Source organism: Lissotriton helveticus, chromosome 1_1 (assembly GCF_964261635.1).
Source record: "Lissotriton helveticus chromosome 1_1, aLisHel1.1, whole genome shotgun sequence".
In the NCBI taxonomy this organism is placed as follows: domain Eukaryota; kingdom Metazoa; phylum Chordata; class Amphibia; order Caudata; family Salamandridae; genus Lissotriton; species Lissotriton helveticus.
The window spans coordinates 30,368,284-30,386,516 of record NC_136057.1 but is presented as its reverse complement, the minus strand read 5'-3'; the positions used below and the strand labels follow the sequence as shown (position 1 = coordinate 30,386,516).

The window sequence follows — 18,233 nt, the reverse complement described above, 5'->3', positions numbered from 1 at the left end:
CATACGGAGTGAGATATCTCAGGACATGTACATCGCTTGCCTGCTCAAGCTGTTGTAGGCTATGCATACGGAGTGAGATATCTCAGGACATGTGCATCGCTTGCCTGCTCAAGCTGTTGTAGGCTATGCATACGGAGTGAGATATCTCAGGACATGTGCATCGCTTGCCTGCTCAAGCTGTTTTAGGCTATGCAAACGGTGTGAGATATCTCAGGACATGTGCATCGCTTGCCTGCTCAAACTGCTGTAGGCTATACACACGGAGTGAGATATCTCAGGACATTGCATCGCTTGCCTGCTGAAGCTGTTGTAGGCTATGCACAGGTGTGAGATATCTCAGGACATGTGCGTCGCTTGCCTGCTCAAGCTGTTGTAGGCTATGCATACGGAGGGAGATATCTCATGACATGTGCATCGGTTGCCTGCTCAAGCTGTTGTAGGCTATGCATACGGAGTGAGATATCTCAGGACATTGCGTCGCATGCCTGCTCAAGCTGTTGTAGGCTATGCATACGGTGTGAGATACCTCAGGACATGTGCGTCGCTTGCCTGCTCAAGCTGTTGTAGGCTATGCATACGGAGTGAGATATCTCAGGACATTGCATCGCTTGCCTGCTGAAGCTGTTGCAGGCTATGCATACGGTGTGAGATATCTAAGGACATGTGCATCGCTTGCCTGCTCAAGCTGTTGTAGGCTATGCATACGGAGTGAGATATCTCAGGAAGTGTGCATCGCTTGCCTGCTCAAGCTGTTGTAGGCTATGCATACGGAGTGAGATATCTCATGACATGTGCATCGGTTGCCTGCTCAAGCTGTTGTAGGCTATGCATACGGAGTGAGATATCTCAGGACATTGCATCGCTTGCCTGCTGAAGCTGTTGTAGGCTATGCATACGGTGTGAGATACCTCAGGACATGTGCGTCGCTTGCCTGCTCAAGCTGTTGTAGGCTATGCATACGGAGTGAGATATCTCAGGACATTGCATCGCTTGCCTGCTGAAGCTGTTGCAGGCTATGCATACGGTGTGAGATATCTAAGGACATGTGCATCGCTTGCCTGCTCCAGCTTCTGTAGGCTATGCATACGGAGTGAGATATCTCAGGACATGTACATCGCTTGCCTGCTCAAGCTGTTGTAGGCTATGCATACGGAGTGAGATATCTCAGGACATGTGCATCGCTTGCCTGCTCAAGCTGTTGTAGGCTATGCATACGGAGTGAGATATCTCAGGACATGTGCATCGCTTGCCTGCTCAAGCTGTTTTAGGCTATGCAAACGGTGTGAGATATCTCAGGACATGTGCATCGCTTGCCTGCTCAAACTGCTGTAGGCTATACACACGGAGTGAGATATCTCAGGACATTGCATCGCTTGCCTGCTGAAGCTGTTGTAGGCTATGCACAGGTGTGAGATATCTCAGGACATGTGCGTTGCTTGCCTGCTCAAGCTGTTGTAGGCTATGCATACGGAGGGAGATATCTCATGACATGTGCATCGGTTGCCTGCTCAAGCTGTTGTTGGCTATGCATACGGAGTGAGATATCTCAGGACATTGCGTCGCATGCCTGCTCAAGCTGTTGTAGGCTATGCATACGGTGTGAGATACCTCAGGACATGTGCGTCGCTTGCCTGCTCAAGCTGTTGTAGGCTATGCATACGGAGTGAGATATCTCAGGACATTGCATCGCTTGCCTGCTCAAGCTGTTGTAGGCTATGCATACGGAGTGAGATATATCTCAGGACATGTGCATCGCTTGCCTGCACAAGCTGCTGTAGGCTATGCACACGGAGTGAGATATCTCAGGGCGTGTGCATCGCTTGCCTGCTCAAGCTGTTGTAGGCATTGCACAGGTGTGAGATATCTCAGGACATGTGAGTCGCTTGCCTGCTCAAGCTGTTGTAGTCTATGCATACGGAGTGAGATATCTCAGGATATTGCATCGCTTGCCTGCTGAAGCTGTTGTAGGCTATGCATACGGTGTGAGATATCTAAGGACATGTGCATCGCTTGCCTACTCAGGCTGTTGTAGGCTATGCATACGGTGTTTGATATCTCAGGACATGTACATCGCTTGCCTGCTCAGGCTGTTGTAGGCTATGCATACGGTGTGAGATATCTCAGGACTTGTGCATCGCTTGCCTGCTCAAGCCGTTGTAGGCTATGCATACGGAGGGAGCTATCTCATGACATGTGCATCGCTTGCCTGCTCAAGCTGTTGTAGGCAATGCATACGGTGTGAGATATTTGAGGACATGTGCATCGCTTGCCTGCTCAAGCTGCTGTAGGCTATGCATACGGAGTGAGATATCTCAGGACATGTGCATCGCTTGCCTGATCAAGTTGTTGTAGGCTATGCATACGGTGTGAGATATCTCAGGACATGTGCATCGGTTGCCTGCTCAACTGTTGTAGGCTATGCATACGGAGTGAGATATCTCAGGACATTGCATCGCTTGCCTGCTGAAGCTGTTGTAGGCTATGCATACGGAGTGAGATATCTCAGGACATGTGCATCGCTTGCCTGCTGAAGCTGCTGTAGGCTATGCATACGGAGTGAGATATCTCAGGACATTGCATCGCTTGCCTGCTGAAGCTGTTGTAGGCTATGCATACGGTGTGAGATATCTAAGGACATGTGCATCGCTTGCCTGCTCAAGCTGCTGTAGGCTATGCATACGGTGTGAGATAACTCAGGAGGTGTGGATCGCTTGCCTGCTCAAGCTGTTGTAGGCTATGCATACGGTGTGAGATATCTCAAGACATGTGCATCGCTTGCCTGCTCAAGCTGTTGTAGGCTATGCATACGGAGTGAGATATCTCAGGACATGTGCATCGCTTGCCTGCTCCGGCTGTTGTAGGCTATGCATACGGTGTGAGATATCTCAAGACATGTGCATCGCTTGCCTGCTCAAGCTGTTGTAGGCTATGCATACGGAGTGAGATATCTCAGGACATGTACATCGCTTGCCTGCTCAGGCTGTTGTAGGCTATGCATACGGTGTGAGATATCGGCTGCTCAAGCCGTTGTAGGCTATGGATACGGAGGGAGATATCTCATGACATGTGCATCGCTTGCCTGCTCAAGCTGTTGTAGGCAATGCATACGGTGTGAGATATCTGAGGACATGTGCATCGCTTGCCTGCTCCAGCTGCTGTAGGCTATGCATACGGAGTAAGATACCTCAGGACATGTGAATCGCTTGCCTGCTCAAGCTGTTGTAGGCTATGCATACGGTGTGAGATATCTCAGGACATTGCATCGCGTTCCTGCTCAAGCTGTTGTAGGCTATGCATACGGAGTGAGATATCTCAGGACATTACATCACGTTCCTGCTCAAGCTGTTGTAGGCTATGCATACGGAGTGAGATATCTCAGGACATTACATCACGTTCCTGCTCAAGCTGTTGTAGGCTATGCATATGGAGTGAGATATCTCAGGACATTGCATCGCGTTCCTGCTGAAGCTGTTGTAGGCTATGCATACGGAGTGAGATATCTCAGGACATTGCATCGCATTCCTGCTCAAGCTGTTGTAGGCTATGCATACGGAGTGAGATACCTCAGGACATGTGCACCGCTTGCCTGCTCAAGCTGTTGTAGGCAATGCATACGGAGTGAGATATCTCATGACATGTGCATCGCTTGCCTGCTCAAGCTGTTGTAGGCTATGCATACGGTGTTTGATATCTCAGGACATGTGCATCGCTTGCCTGCTCAAGCTGTTGTAGGCTATGCATACGGAGTGAGATATCTCAGGACATTGCATCGCGTTCCTGCTGAAGCTGTTGTAGGCTATGCATACGGAGTGAGATATCTCAGGACATTGCATCGCTTGCCTGCTCAGGCTGTTGTAGGCAATGCATACGGAGTGAGATACCTCAGGACATGTGCACCGCTTGCCTGCTCAAGCTGTTGTAGGCTATGCATACGGAGTGAGATATCTCAGGACATTGCATCGCTTGCCTGCTGAAGCTGTTGTAGGCTATGCATACGGTGTGAGATTTCTCAGGACATATGCGTCGCATGCCTGCTCAAGCTGTTGTAGGCTATGCATACGGTGTGAGATACCTCAGGACATGTGCGTCGCTTGCCTGCTCAAGCTGTTGTAGGCTATGCATACGGAGTGAGATATCTCAGGACATTGCATCGTTTGCCTGCTGAAGCTGTTGCAGGCTATGCATACGGTGTGAGATATCTAAGGACATGTGCATCGCTTGCCTGCTCCAGCTTCTGTAGGCTATGCATACGGTGTGAGATAACTCAGGACGTGTGGATCGCTTGCCTGGTCAAGCTGTTGTTGGCTATGCATACGGAGTGAGATATATCTCAGGACATGTGCATCGCTTGCCTGCACAAGCTGCTGTAGGCTATGCACACAGAGTGAGATATCTCAGGGCGTGTGCATCGCTTGCCTGCTCAAGCTGTTGTAGGCATTGCACAGGTGTGAGATATCTCAGGACATGTGAGTCGCTTGCCTGCTCAAGCTGTTGTAGGCTATGCATACGGAGTGAGATATCTCAGGATATTGCATCGCTTGCCTGCTGAAGCTGTTGTAGGCTATACATACGGTGTGAGATATCTAAGGACATGTGCATCGCTTGCCTGCTCAGGCTGTTGTAGGCTATGCATACGGTGTGAGATATCTCAGGACTTGTGCATCGCTTGCCTGCTCAAGCTGTTGTAGGCAATGCATACGGTGTGAGATATTTGAGGACATGTGCATCGCTTGCCTGCTCAAGCTGCTGTAGGCTATGCATACGGAGTGAGATACCTCAGGACATGTGGATCGCTTGCCTGCTCCGGCTGTTGTAGGCTATGCATACGGTGTGAGATATCTCAAGACATGTGCATCGCTTGCCTGCTCAAGCTGTTGTAGGCTATGCATACGGAGTGAGATATCTCAGGACATGTACATCGCTTGCCTGCTCAGGCTGTTGTAGGCTATGCATACGGTGTGAGATATCGGCTGCTCAGGCCGTTGTAGGCTATGGATACGGAGGGAGATATCTCATGACATGTGCATCGCTTGCCTGCTCAAGCTGTTGTAGGCAATGCATACGGTGTGAGATATCTGAGGACATGTGCATCGCTTGCCTGCTCCAGCTGCTGTAGGCTATGCATACGGAGTAAGATACCTCAGGACATGTGAATCGCTTGCCTGCTCAAGCTGTTGTAGGCTATGCATACGGAGTGAGATATCTCAGGACATTACATCACGTTCCTGCTCAAGCTGTTGTAGGCTATGCATACGGTGTGAGATATCTAAGGACATGTGAATCGCTTGCCTGCTCAAGCTGTTGTAGGCTATGCATACGGAGTGAGATACCTCAGGACATGTGAATCGCTTGCCTGCTCAAGCTGTTGTAGGCTATGCATATGGAGTGAGATATCTCAGGACATTGCATCGCGTTCCTGCTGAAGCTTTTGTAGGCTATGCATACGGAGTGAGATATCTCAGGACATTGCATCGCATTCCTGCTCAAGCTGTTGTAGGCTATGCATACGGAGTGAGATACCTCAGGACATGTGCACCGCTTGCCTGCTCAAGCTGTTGTAGGCAATGCATACGGAGTGAGATATCTCATGACATGTGCATCGCTTGCCTGCTCAAGCTGTTGTAGGCTATGCATACGGTGTTTGATATCTCAGGACATGTGCATCGCTTGCCTGCTCAAGCTGTTGTAGGCTATGCATACGGAGTGAGATATCTCAGGACATTGCATCGCTTGCCTGCTCAGGCTGTTGTAGGCAATGCATACGGAGTGAGATACCTCAGGACATGTGCACCGCTTGCCTGCTCAAGCTGTTGTAGGCAATGCATACGGTGTGAGATATTTGAGGACATGTGCATCGCTTGCCTGCTCAAGCTGCTGTAGGCTATGCATACGGAGTGAGATACCTCAGGACATGTGGATCGCTTGCCTGATCAAGCTGTTGTAGGCTATGCATACGGTGTGAGATATCTCAGGACATGTGCATCGGTTGCCTGCTCAACTGTTGTAGGCTATGCATACGGAGTGAGATATCTCAGGACATTGCATCGCTTGCCTGCTGAAGCTGTTGTAGGCTATGCATACGGAGTGAGATACCTCAGGACATGTGGATCGCTTGCCTGATCAAGCTGTTGTAGGCTATGCATACGGAGTGAGATATCTCAGGACATGTGCATCGCTTGCCTGCTCAAGCTGCTGTAGGCTATGCATACGGAGTGAGACATCTCAGGACATGTGCATCGCTTGCCTGCTCAAGCTGTTGTAGGCTATGCATACGGAGTGAGATATCTCAGGACATTGCATCGCTTGCCTGCTGAAGCTGTTGTAGGCTATGCATACGGAGTGAGATATCTCAGGACATGTGCATCGCTTGCCTGCTGAAGCTGCTGTAGGCTATGCATACGGAGTGAGATATCTCAGGACATGTGCATCGCTTGCCTGCTCAAGCTGTTGTAGGCTATGCATACGGAGTGAGATTTCTCAGGACATGTGCATCGCTTGCCTGCTCAAGCTGTTGTAGGCTATGCACAGGTGTGAGATATCTCAGGACATGTGCGTCGCTTGCCTGCTCAAGCTGTTGTAGGCTATGCATACGGTGTGAGATATCTCAGGACATGTGCATCGGTTGCCTGCTCAACTGTTGTAGGCTATGCATACGGAGTGAGATATCTCAGGACATTGCATCGCTTGCCTGCTGAAGCTGTTGTAGGCTATGCATACGGAGTGAGATATCTCAGGACATGTGCATCGCTTGCCTGCTGAAGCTGCTGTAGGCTATGCATACGGAGTGAGATATCTCAGGACATTGCATCGCTTGCCTGCTGAAGCTGTTGTAGGCTATGCATACGGTGTGAGATATCTAAGGACATGTGCATCGCTTGCCTGCTCAAGCTGCTGTAGGCTATGCATACGGTGTGAGATAACTCAGGAGGTGTGGATCGCTTGCCTGCTCAAGCTGTTGTAGGCTATGCATACGGAGTGAGATATCTCAGGACATGTGCATCGCTTGCCTGCTGAAGCTGCTGTAGGCTATGCATACGGAGTGAGATATCTCAGGACATGTGCATCGCTTGCCTGCTCAAGCCGTTGTAGGCTATGCATACGGAGTGAGATATCTCAGGACGTGTGCATCGCTTGCCTGCTCAAGCTGTTGTAGGCTATGCATACGGAGTGAGATATCTCAGGACATTGCATCGCTTGCCTGCTGAAGCTGTTGTAGGCTATGCATACGGTGTGAGATTTCTCAGGACATATGCGTCGCATGCCTGCTCAAGCTGTTGTAGGCTATGCATACGGTGTGAGATAACTCAGGAGGTGTGGATCGCTTGCCTGCTCAAGCTGTTGTAGGCTATGCATACGGTGTGAGATATCTCAAGACATGTGCATCGCTTGCCTGCTCAAGCTGTTGTAGGCTATGCATACGGAGTGAGATATCTCAGGACATGTGCATCGCTTGCCTGCTCAGGCTGTTGTAGGCTATGCATACGGTGTGAGATATCTCAAGACATGTGCATCGCTTGCCTGCTCAAGCTGTTGTAGGCTATGCATACGGAGTGAGATATCTCAGGACATGTACATCGCTTGCCTGCTCAGGCTGTTGTAGGCTATGCATACGGTGTGAGATATCGGCTGCTCAAGCTGTTGTAGGCTATGGATACGGAGGGAGATATCTCATGACATGTGCATCGCTTGCCTGCTCAAGCTGTTGTAGGCAATGCATACGGTGTGAGATATCTGAGGACATGTGCATCGCTTGCCTGCTCCAGCTGCTGTAGGCTATGCATACGGACTAAGATACCTCAGGACATGTGAATCGCTTGCCTGCTCAAGCTGTTGTAGGCTATGCATATGGAGTGAGATATCTCAGGACATTGCATCACGTTCCTGCTCAAGCTGTTGTAGGCTATGCATACGGAGTGAGATATCTAAGGACATGTGAATCGCTTGCCTGCTCAAGCTGTTGTAGGCTATGCATACGGAATGAGATACCTCAGGACATGTGAATCGCTTGCCTGCTCAAGCTGTTGTAGGCTATGCATACAGAGTGAGATACCTCAGGACATGTGCACCGCTTGCCTGCTCAAGCTGTTGTAGGCTATGCATACGGAGTGAGATATCTCAGGACATTGCATCGCGTTCCTGCTGAAGCTGTTGTAGGCTATGCATACGGAGTGAGATATCTCAGGACATTGCATCGCTTGCCTGCTCAGGCTGTTGTAGGCAATGCATACGGAGTGAGATACCTCAGGACATGTGCACCGCTTGCCTGCTCAAGCTGTTGTAGGCTATGCCTACGGTGTGAGATTTCTCAGGACATATGCGTCGCATGCCTGCTCAAGCTGTTGTAGGCTATGCATACGGAGTGAGATATCTCAGGACATGTGCATCGCTTGCCTGCTCAATCTGTTGTAGGCTATGGATACGGAGTGAGATATCTGAGGACATGTGCATCGCTTGCCTGCTCCAGCTGCTGTAGGCTATGCATACGGAGTAAGATACCTCAGGACATGTGAATCGCTTGCCTGCTCAAGCTGTTGTAGGCTATGCATACGGAGTGAGCTATCTCAGGACATTACATCACGTTCCTGCTCAAGCTGTTGTAGGCTATGCATACGGTGTGAGATATCTAAGGACATGTGAATCGCTTGCCTGCTCAAGCTGTTGTAGGCTATGCATACGGAGTGAGATACCTCAGGACATGTGAATCGCTTGCCTGCTCAAGCTGTTGTAGGCTATGCATATGGAGTGAGATATCTCAGGACATTGCATCGCGTTCCTGCTGAAGCTTTTGTAGGCTATGCATACGGAGTGAGATATCTCAGGACATTGCATCGCATTCCTGCTCAAGCTGTTGTAGGCTATGCATACGGAGTGAGATACCTCAGGACATGTGCACCGCTTGCCTGCTCAAGCTGTTGTAGGCAATGCATACGGAGTGAGATATCTCATGACATGTGCATCGCTTGCCTGCTCAAGCTGTTGTAGGCTATGCATACGGTGTTTGATATCTCAGGACATGTGCATCGCTTGCCTGCTCAAGCTGTTGTAGGCTATGCATACGGAGTGAGATATCTCAGGACATTGCATCGCTTGCCTGCTCAGGCTGTTGTAGGCAATGCATACGGAGTGAGATACCTCAGGACATGTGCACCGCTTGCCTGCTCAAGCTGTTGTAAGCAATGCATACGGTGTGAGATATTTGAGGACATGTGCATCGCTTGCCTGCTCAAGCTGCTGTAGGCTATGCATACGGAGTGAGATACCTCAGGACATGTGGATCGCTTGCCTGATCAAGCTGTTGTAGGCTATGCATACGGTGTGAGATATCTCAGGACATGTGCATCGGTTGCCTGCTCAACTGTTGTAGGCTATGCATACGGAGTGAGATATCTCAGGACATTGCATCGCTTGCCTGCTGAAGCTGTTGTAGGCTATGCATACGGAGTGAGATACCTCAGGACATGTGGATCGCTTGCCTGATCAAGCTGTTGTAGGCTATGCATACGGAGTGAGATATCTCAGGACATGTGCATCGCTTGCCTGCTCAAGCTGCTGTAGGCTATGCATACGGAGTGAGACATCTCAGGACATGTGCATCGCTTGCCTGCTCAAGCTGTTGTAGGCTATGCATACGGAGTGAGATATCTCAGGACATTGCATCGCTTGCCTGCTGAAGCTGTTGTAGGCTATGCATACGGAGTGAGATATCTCAGGACATGTGCATCGCTTGCCTGCTGAAGCTGCTGTAGGCTATGCATACGGAGTGAGATATCTCAGGACATGTGCATCGCTTGCCTGCTCAAGCTGTTGTAGGCTATGCATACGGAGTGAGATTTCTCAGGACATGTGCATCGCTTGCCTGCTCAAGCTGTTGTAGGCTATGCACAGGTGTGAGATATCTCAGGACATGTGCGTCGCTTGCCTGCTCAAGCTGTTGTAGGCTATGCATACGGTGTGAGATATCTCAGGACATGTGCATCGGTTGCCTGCTCAACTGTTGTAGGCTATGCATACGGAGTGAGATATCTCAGGACATTGCATCGCTTGCCTGCTGAAGCTGTTGTAGGCTATGCATACGGAGTGAGATATCTCAGGACATGTGCATCGCTTGCCTGCTGAAGCTGCTGTAGGCTATGCATACGGAGTGAGATATCTCAGGACATTGCATCGCTTGCCTGCTGAAGCTGTTGTAGGCTATGCATACGGTGTGAGATATCTAAGGACATGTGCATCGCTTGCCTGCTCAAGCTGCTGTAGGCTATGCATACGGTGTGAGATAACTCAGGAGGTGTGGATCGCTTGCCTGCTCAAGCTGTTGTAGGCTATGCATACGGAGTGAGATATCTCAGGACATGTGCATCGCTTGCCTGCTGAAGCTGCTGTAGGCTATGCATACGGAGTGAGATATCTCAGGACATGTGCATCGCTTGCCTGCTCAAGCCGTTGTAGGCTATGCATACGGAGTGAGATATCTCAGGACGTGTGCATCGCTTGCCTGCTCAAGCTGTTGTAGGCTATGCATACGGAGTGAGATATCTCAGGACATTGCATCGCATGCCTGCTGAAGCTGTTGTAGGCTATGCATACGGTGTGAGATTTCTCAGGACATATGCGTCGCATGCCTGCTCAAGCTGTTGTAGGCTATGCATACGGTGTGAGATAACTCAGGAGGTGTGGATCGCTTGCCTGCTCAAGCTGTTGTAGGCTATGCATACGGTGTGAGATATCTCAAGACATGTGCATCGCTTGCCTGCTCAAGCTGTTGTAGGCTATGCATACGGAGTGAGATATCTCAGGACATGTGCATCGCTTGCCTGCTCAGGCTGTTGTAGGCTATGCATACGGTGTGAGATATCTCAAGACATGTGCATCGCTTGCCTGCTCAAGCTGTTGTAGGCTATGCATACGGAGTGAGATATCTCAGGACATGTACATCGCTTGCCTGCTCAGGCTGTTGTAGGCTATGCATACGGTGTGAGATATCGGCTGCTCAAGCTGTTGTAGGCTATGGATACGGAGGGAGATATCTCATGACATGTGCATCGCTTGCCTGCTCAAGCTGTTGTAGGCAATGCATACGGTGTGAGATATCTGAGGACATGTGCATCGCTTGCCTGCTCCAGCTGCTGTAGGCTATGCATACGGAGTAAGATACCTCAGGACATGTGAATCGCTTGCCTGCTCAAGCTGTTGTAGGCTATGCATACGGAGTGAGATATCTCAGGACATTGCATCACGTTCCTGCTCAAGCTGTTGTAGGCTATGCATACGGAGTGAGATATCTAAGGACATGTGAATCGCTTGCCTGCTCAAGCTGTTGTAGGCTATGCATACGGAATGAGATACTTCAGGACATGTGAATCGCTTGCCTGCTCAAGCTGTTGTAGGCTATGCATACAGAGTGAGATACCTCAGGACATGTGCACCGCTTGCCTGCTCAAGCTGTTGTAGGCTATGCATACGGAGTGAGATATCTCAGGACATTGCATCGCGTTCCTGCTGAAGCTGTTGTAGGCTATGCATACGGAGTGAGATATCTCAGGACATTGCATCGCTTGCCTGCTCAGGCTGTTGTAGGCAATGCATACGGAGTGAGATACCTCAGGACATGTGCACCGCTTGCCTGCTCAAGCTGTTGTAGGCTATGCCTACGGTGTGAGATTTCTCAGGACATATGCATCGCATGCCTGCTCAAGCTGTTGTAGGCTATGCATACGGAGTGAGATATCTCAGGACATGTGCATCGCTTGCCTGCTCAATCTGTTGTAGGCTATGGATACGGAGTGAGATATCTCAGGACGTGTGCATCGCTTGCCTGCTCAAGCTGTTGTAGGCTATGCATACGGAGTGAGATATCTCAGGACATGTGCATCGCTTGCCTGCTCAGGCTGTTGTAGGCTATGCATACGGTGTGAGATATCTCAAGACATGTGCATCGCTTGCCTGCTCAAGCTGTTGTAGGCTATGCATACGGAGTGAGATATCTCAGGACATGTACATCGCTTGCCTGCTCAGGCTGTTGTAGGCTATGCATACGGTGTGAGATATCGGCTGCTCAAGCCGTTGTAGGCTATGGATACGGAGGGAGATATCTCATGACATGTGCATCGCTTGCCTGCTCAAGCTGTTGTAGGCAATGCATACGGTGTGAGATATCTGAGGACATGTGCATCGCTTGCCTGCTCCAGCTGCTGTAGGCTATGCATACGGAGTAAGATACCTCAGGACATGTGAATCGCTTGCCTGCTCAAGCTGTTGTAGGCTATGCATACGGAGTGAGATATCTCAGGACATTGCATCACGTTCCTGCTCAAGCTGTTGTAGGCTATGCATACGGTGTGAGATATCTAAGGACATGTGAATCGCTTGCCTGCTCAAGCTGTTGTAGGCTATGCATACGGAATGAGATACCTCAGGACATGTGAATCGCTTGCCTGCTCAAGCTGTTGTAGGCTATGCATACAGAGTGAGATACCTCAGGACATGTGCACCGCTTGCCTGCTCAAGCTGTTGTAGGCTATGCATACGGAGTGAGATATCTCAGGACATTGCATCGCTTGCCTGCTGAAGCTGTTGTAGGCTATGCATACGGTGTGAGATTTCTCAGGACATATGCGTCGCATGCCTGCTCAAGCTGTTGTAGGCTATGCATACGGTGTGAGATAACTCAGGAGGTGTGGATCGCTTGCCTGCTCAAGCTGCTGTAGGCTATGCATACGGAGTGAGATATCTCAGGACATTGCATCGCTTGCCTGCTCAGGCTGTTGTAGGCAATGCATACGGAGTGAGATACCTCAGGACATGTGCACCGCTTGCCTGCTCAAGCTGTTGTAGGCTATGCCTACGGTGTGAGATTTCTCAGGACATATGCGTCGCATGCCTGCTCAAGCTGTTGTAGGCTATGCATACGGAGTGAGATATCTCAGGACATGTGCATCGCTTGCCTGCTCAAGCTGTTGTAGGCTATGCATACGGAGTGAGATATCTCAGGACATTGCATCGCTTGCCTGCTGAAGCTGTTGTAGGCTATGCATACGGTGTGAGATTTCTCAGGACATATGCGTCGCATGCCTGCTCAAGCTGTTGTAGGCTATGCATACGGTGTGAGATAACTCAGGAGGTGTGGATCGCTTGCCTGCTCAAGCTGCTGTAGGCTATGCATTCGGAGTGAGATATCTCAGGACATGTGCATCGCTCGCCTGCTCAAGCCGTTGTAGGCTATGCATACGGAGTGAGATATCTCAGGACATGTGCATCGCTCGCCTGCTCAAGCCGTTGTAGGCTATGCATTCGGAGTGAGATATCTCAGGACATGTGCATCGCTCGCCTGCTCAAGTCGTTGTAGGCTATGCATACGGAGCGAGATATCTCAGGATATGTTGGTAAAGCACACAGAGGACATGATATCCACATGGTGTGGAATGCCTCGGCATATGGAAAAGTTGTGTGTGATGTGTATATTTGGGACATGTCCACGGTCTCCTCATTTCGAGACAAGAGTGTCCCACACCACAGGATGTCTCAAGGATGAGGGACATGTCTGGACATGAGCAGGGTGCTTGAAATCTCAGCCAGGAGCAGAGCTTTGGTAGATGACGTCAAAAGCTGACGTCATCAGAATAGCGCCTCGACCTGCACTGCGTATACTGGAGTCGAGGCACGCTTACCTGGAAGTACACCATCCAGTAAGGGATGAGGGACAGCAGGACCGGCATGATCTTGCATAGGACTTTGATGCTGGCTTTGGCCTCACTGCGGTGCGCCGCGTCCTCCTCAGTTCGATCTTCTGGATCACCGACAACGGGAGGCAGATCTCCGACCCTGCGGTGGAAGGAGAGAAGCGACATGGAGATCAGTGCAGCCTCTGCAACACCTCTGCTGTTGGAGAACCCGAGTCATCAAATATGATGGTTTCCCTCATGCCAGGACCCATGAGAGCTTTTACTTCTTCCAAAAAGTTTCGATTCCACACCCTTTACGGTCCCACTCAACCACTTCCACAGATTCCACACCCCTTCCGGTCCCACTCAACCACTTCCACAGATTCTACACCCCTTCCGGTCCCACTCATCCACTTCCACAGATTCCACACCCCTTCCAGTCCCACTCAACCACTTCCACAGATTCCACACTCCTTCCGGTCCCACTCAACCACTTCCACAGGTTCCACACCCCTTCCGGTCCCACTCAACCACTTCCACAGGTTCCACACCCCTTCCGGTCCCACTCAACCACTTCCACAGATTCCACACCCCTTCCGGTCCCACTCAACCACTTCCACAGATTCCACACCCCTTCCGGTCCCACTCAACCACTTCCACAGATTCCACACCCCTTCTGGTTCCACTCAGCCACTTCCACAGATTCCGCACCCCTTCCGGTCCCACTCAACCACTTCCACAGATTCCACACCCCTTCCGGTCCCACTCAACCACTTCCACAGATTCCACACCCCTTCCGGTCCCACTCAGCCACTTCCACAGATTCCACACCCCTTCCGGTCCCACTCAACCACTTCCACAGATTCCACACCCCTTCCGGTCCCACTCAACCACGTCCACCGATTCCACACCCCTTCCGGTCCCACTCAACCACTTCCACAGATTCCACACCCCTTCCGGTCCCACTCAACCACTTCCACAGATTCCACACCCCTTCCGGTCCCACTCAACCACTTCCACAGATTCCACACCCCTTCCGGTCCCACTCAGCCACTTCCACAGATTCCACACCCCTTCCGGTCCCACTCAACCACTTCCACAGATTCTACACCCCTTCCGGTCCCACTCAACCACTTCCACCGATTCCACACCCCTTCTGGTTCCACTCAGCCACTTCCACAGATTCCACACCCCTTCCGGTCCCACTCAGCCACTTCCACAGATTCCACACCCCTTCCGGTCCCACTCAACCACTTCCACAGATTCCACACCCCTTCCGGTCCCATTCAACCACTTCCACAGATTCCACACCCCTTCCGGTCCCACTCAACCACTTGCACAGATTCCACACACTTTCCGGTCCCACTAACCCCCTTCCATAGAACACATATTTCTTCTGGTCCCACTCACTTCCTTCCAGAGATTTCACACCCGTTCCGTTCCCACTCACCCTAATCCATGGAACACACATTTTGTAGCGTAGTTCCTATATCCCTGATAGGCTCTGCGCATTGGAGTAATATACACTATACTTTTGACATAGGACTGAGGCCAGTATGTCTATATCGAGTACATTAAACTTAATTACTTGTGTGTACCAGCTAACTCAGAGGTCACTAGAAACTTCTCGAATGAACAAGTAGGGATTAGTTTCTGACAACCGCATAAACATGACAACTTTGTTTCCCTTTAGAATCGGAACAGTCTCAGAATCGTGGAAACAATAGATAACAGTTTCACTCAGTCAATCGTGCATGCTTCGTTCCTACAGAGTTGCATAGGAATAGAGAGACGGGCGTTTCAATAAAAAGGGTTTATTGAACAGTTTTATTTCTCATGCAAGAGATATGAACTGCTACAATCGTAAGACAGAATGCGAAGTATAAAATGTACAGCGTTAGCAGTAAGATAAAATAATACTGTAATAGTATGCCTTGTAGCTATGACATATATTCATACAAATACATACATAAATAACACAGAATAAAATACTCATCTGTTGCTTCTTAAATAATACTACCCCGGTGTACCTAACCTAAGTGTAGTACGAGGGAAGAAGTAGGTGCTGTCGTGGTCTGGTTTAGATATGCCAAGTGTTTCCAAAGGTTTCTCTAGGTTCTAATCAGCTCCATACCTTAGAATGAGAGAGGTTGGTATCTCTTTCCCGGGACTCGATCTCTAATAGCTCGCAAGGGGAGTCTGAAACACTGGAACTGGATTCTCTGCGAGGACAGCATCTGGTCAGTACATCAGTTGGGGACTTGATTTCCTTCGGGACTTGCTGTGATGAGCCGTGTCGTGCAAGTAGGTAGTCGAACCGCGCCTTGCCATAGCAAGTGAAGGCATATTTATACCTTGAAGGTGGTTAGGAATGACAATATTGACGTAAAAGTCGGGCATTAGAACGTCATGAATGAACCCCTAAGGAATAGATGTTCATGCATAATAAATGAGTTCTTGGAGAAATCAATATCCAAGCAAGGGGAAGTCCTAAAGGCTTAAGAGTCTGGTTTGCCAAGAACTCGTTGTGACGAAGAGGATCGGATGTAGTTGACCATGCCTGTATTTGGTTAGCATGAGTAATGCCTAAATAAGGACTTGATTTCTATGCCTACATAAGGGCAATGTGAATTATCCCTATATAAGGTCATGAATTGGGAAATCTAGATACGATATCTAAATCGACACACAACAGTTTCTTCTGGTCCCACTCACTTCCTTCCACAGATTCGACGTCCCTTCCGTTCCCACTCAGCCTCTTCCATGGAACACTTGTTTCTTCAGGTCCCACTCACTTCCTTCCACAGATTCCACACCCCTTCCGGTTCCAATCGCCCCCTTGTGTAGTGTATTTTGTAAAGCGCACAGCTGCCCCAACGGGGCGTCCCGGCGCTGTATAACGCTGTGGAGCCCTTCCTGGCTCTCCCTGTGAGATGCCTCTCCTGGGCACCCCCAAGGTGAAGCCAGGCATCCCAGTGTTGTTGGGGCCGTTGTGGAGATTAAGCAAGCTATTGCCCAGAGTTGCAGCGTGGGACCCATGATTAGAGTAGGCGCCGATGCGAGAATTATCGAGTCCGCGGACATTGAGCCCAAGACCCTGCCGCGTCGGGACTTGAACCCTTCCATGGAACACATGTTTCTTCAGGTCCCACTCACTTCCTTCCACAGATTCCACACCTCTTCCGTTCCCACTCAGCCCCTTCCATGGAACACATGTTTCTTCCGTCCCCACTCCCTTCCCTCCACGGAGCCCACGTTCCTTCCGGTCAGGGTAGAATTTTAGCTTTCCCCACTCCAATAAAATGACCCCACAAAGAGCACTTCACTACACAAAAGCCTAGTGGCCTAGTGGAGGAATGTCTTGTTACTGCCCTTATTGAAAGTAAAACTGAGCACCGCTTCTAAAACAAGCTTTGGCAAGGCGTAGGCTTTCTTATTGTCAGTTTCTGTTTGGTGTGAATTCGCCTTGTGATTGCAGTGCTTTACACAGGTGATGTTTCCAATTGTCAATCTCTGTTTTTACACATGCAAGGACACTTCTCATACTGAAACTGTAGCTGCACCCTCACCCTCTTCCGCACTCAAGCTCCTCCCGCCGACCAGGCGACCCGCTGTGCACCAGACCGGTTCAGTTGCATCCTCCTCAACAGGCGCTCCCTCCACAAAAACAGCACAAAAATCTTTGACCTCCTCAACGCCATCTCCCCTGACATTTCTTTCCTCACAAAACCTGAATGAACCCCAGTTCGGGCCCAGACATCGCCACACCATCCTGATGGTTACAAGATCACCCGCAAGGACCGCACCGACCGACCAGGAGGAGACCGCTATCATCCACAAGAGCTCCCTCTGCCTGACCACCCACTCAGCCGACCCTACGACAGCCATGAAACATCTCCTCTGCCAAGTCCAGACCAACCTGACCACCACCCTCTGCCGCACCCTCGTTTACAGATCTCCTCGCCCCCGCTTCACCGAAACCATCATCGATTTCATTGCACGCTATGCACTCACATCTGCAAATTACATCCTTCTGGGCGACCTAAACTTCCACCTCGACAACTCCAATGACCGGAAAACTGCATACCTTCTGGAGAACCTCGCTCACATTGGACTGAAGCAGATAATCGCCTCTTTGACCCACGCAGCAGGACACAAGCTCGACCCCATCTTCTCCACCAGGAAAAACATCTCCTACAGCCACATCTCTGAACTCCTCTGGACCGACCACCACTGCGTGCATTTTGCTTACACCAAACCCACCATACTCCCCCAGCCCCCTGCCATAACTGGAACAAGCTCACCAAAAAACATCTCACCTCCTCCCTCAGCACAACCCCACCACCAACATCTACGGACGCCAACACCACAGCATGCAACCTCCACCGATGGATCGCCAACTGTTCTGACGCGCTGGCGCCCCTTAAGAACGCACCCAGCTAGCAACACTCCAACAAAGCCAGTTGGTTCACTGGCACCATAAACGAGTTCAGATACACCTGTAGATGGCCCGAGAAGAGATGGAGGAACAACAAAGCCCTGGAAAGCCAAGTAGCCTTCAAAGCCGCAGTCACT

The 18,233-nt window shown here is 50.3% G+C and overlaps 1 protein-coding gene across 1 annotated transcript in view; it reads right to left on the bottom strand.

Moving 5' to 3' along the window:
• SLC15A3 (solute carrier family 15 member 3) overlaps positions 1-18,233 on the bottom strand; it is a 262,081-nt gene that overhangs the window by 100,027 nt on the left and 143,821 nt on the right. Inside the window, exon 3 of the mRNA XM_078676489.1 lies at positions 13,665-13,818. Coding sequence (XP_078532615.1) covers positions 13,665-13,818 — 154 coding nt within the window. The remainder of the gene's footprint in view (positions 1-13,664; positions 13,819-18,233) is intronic.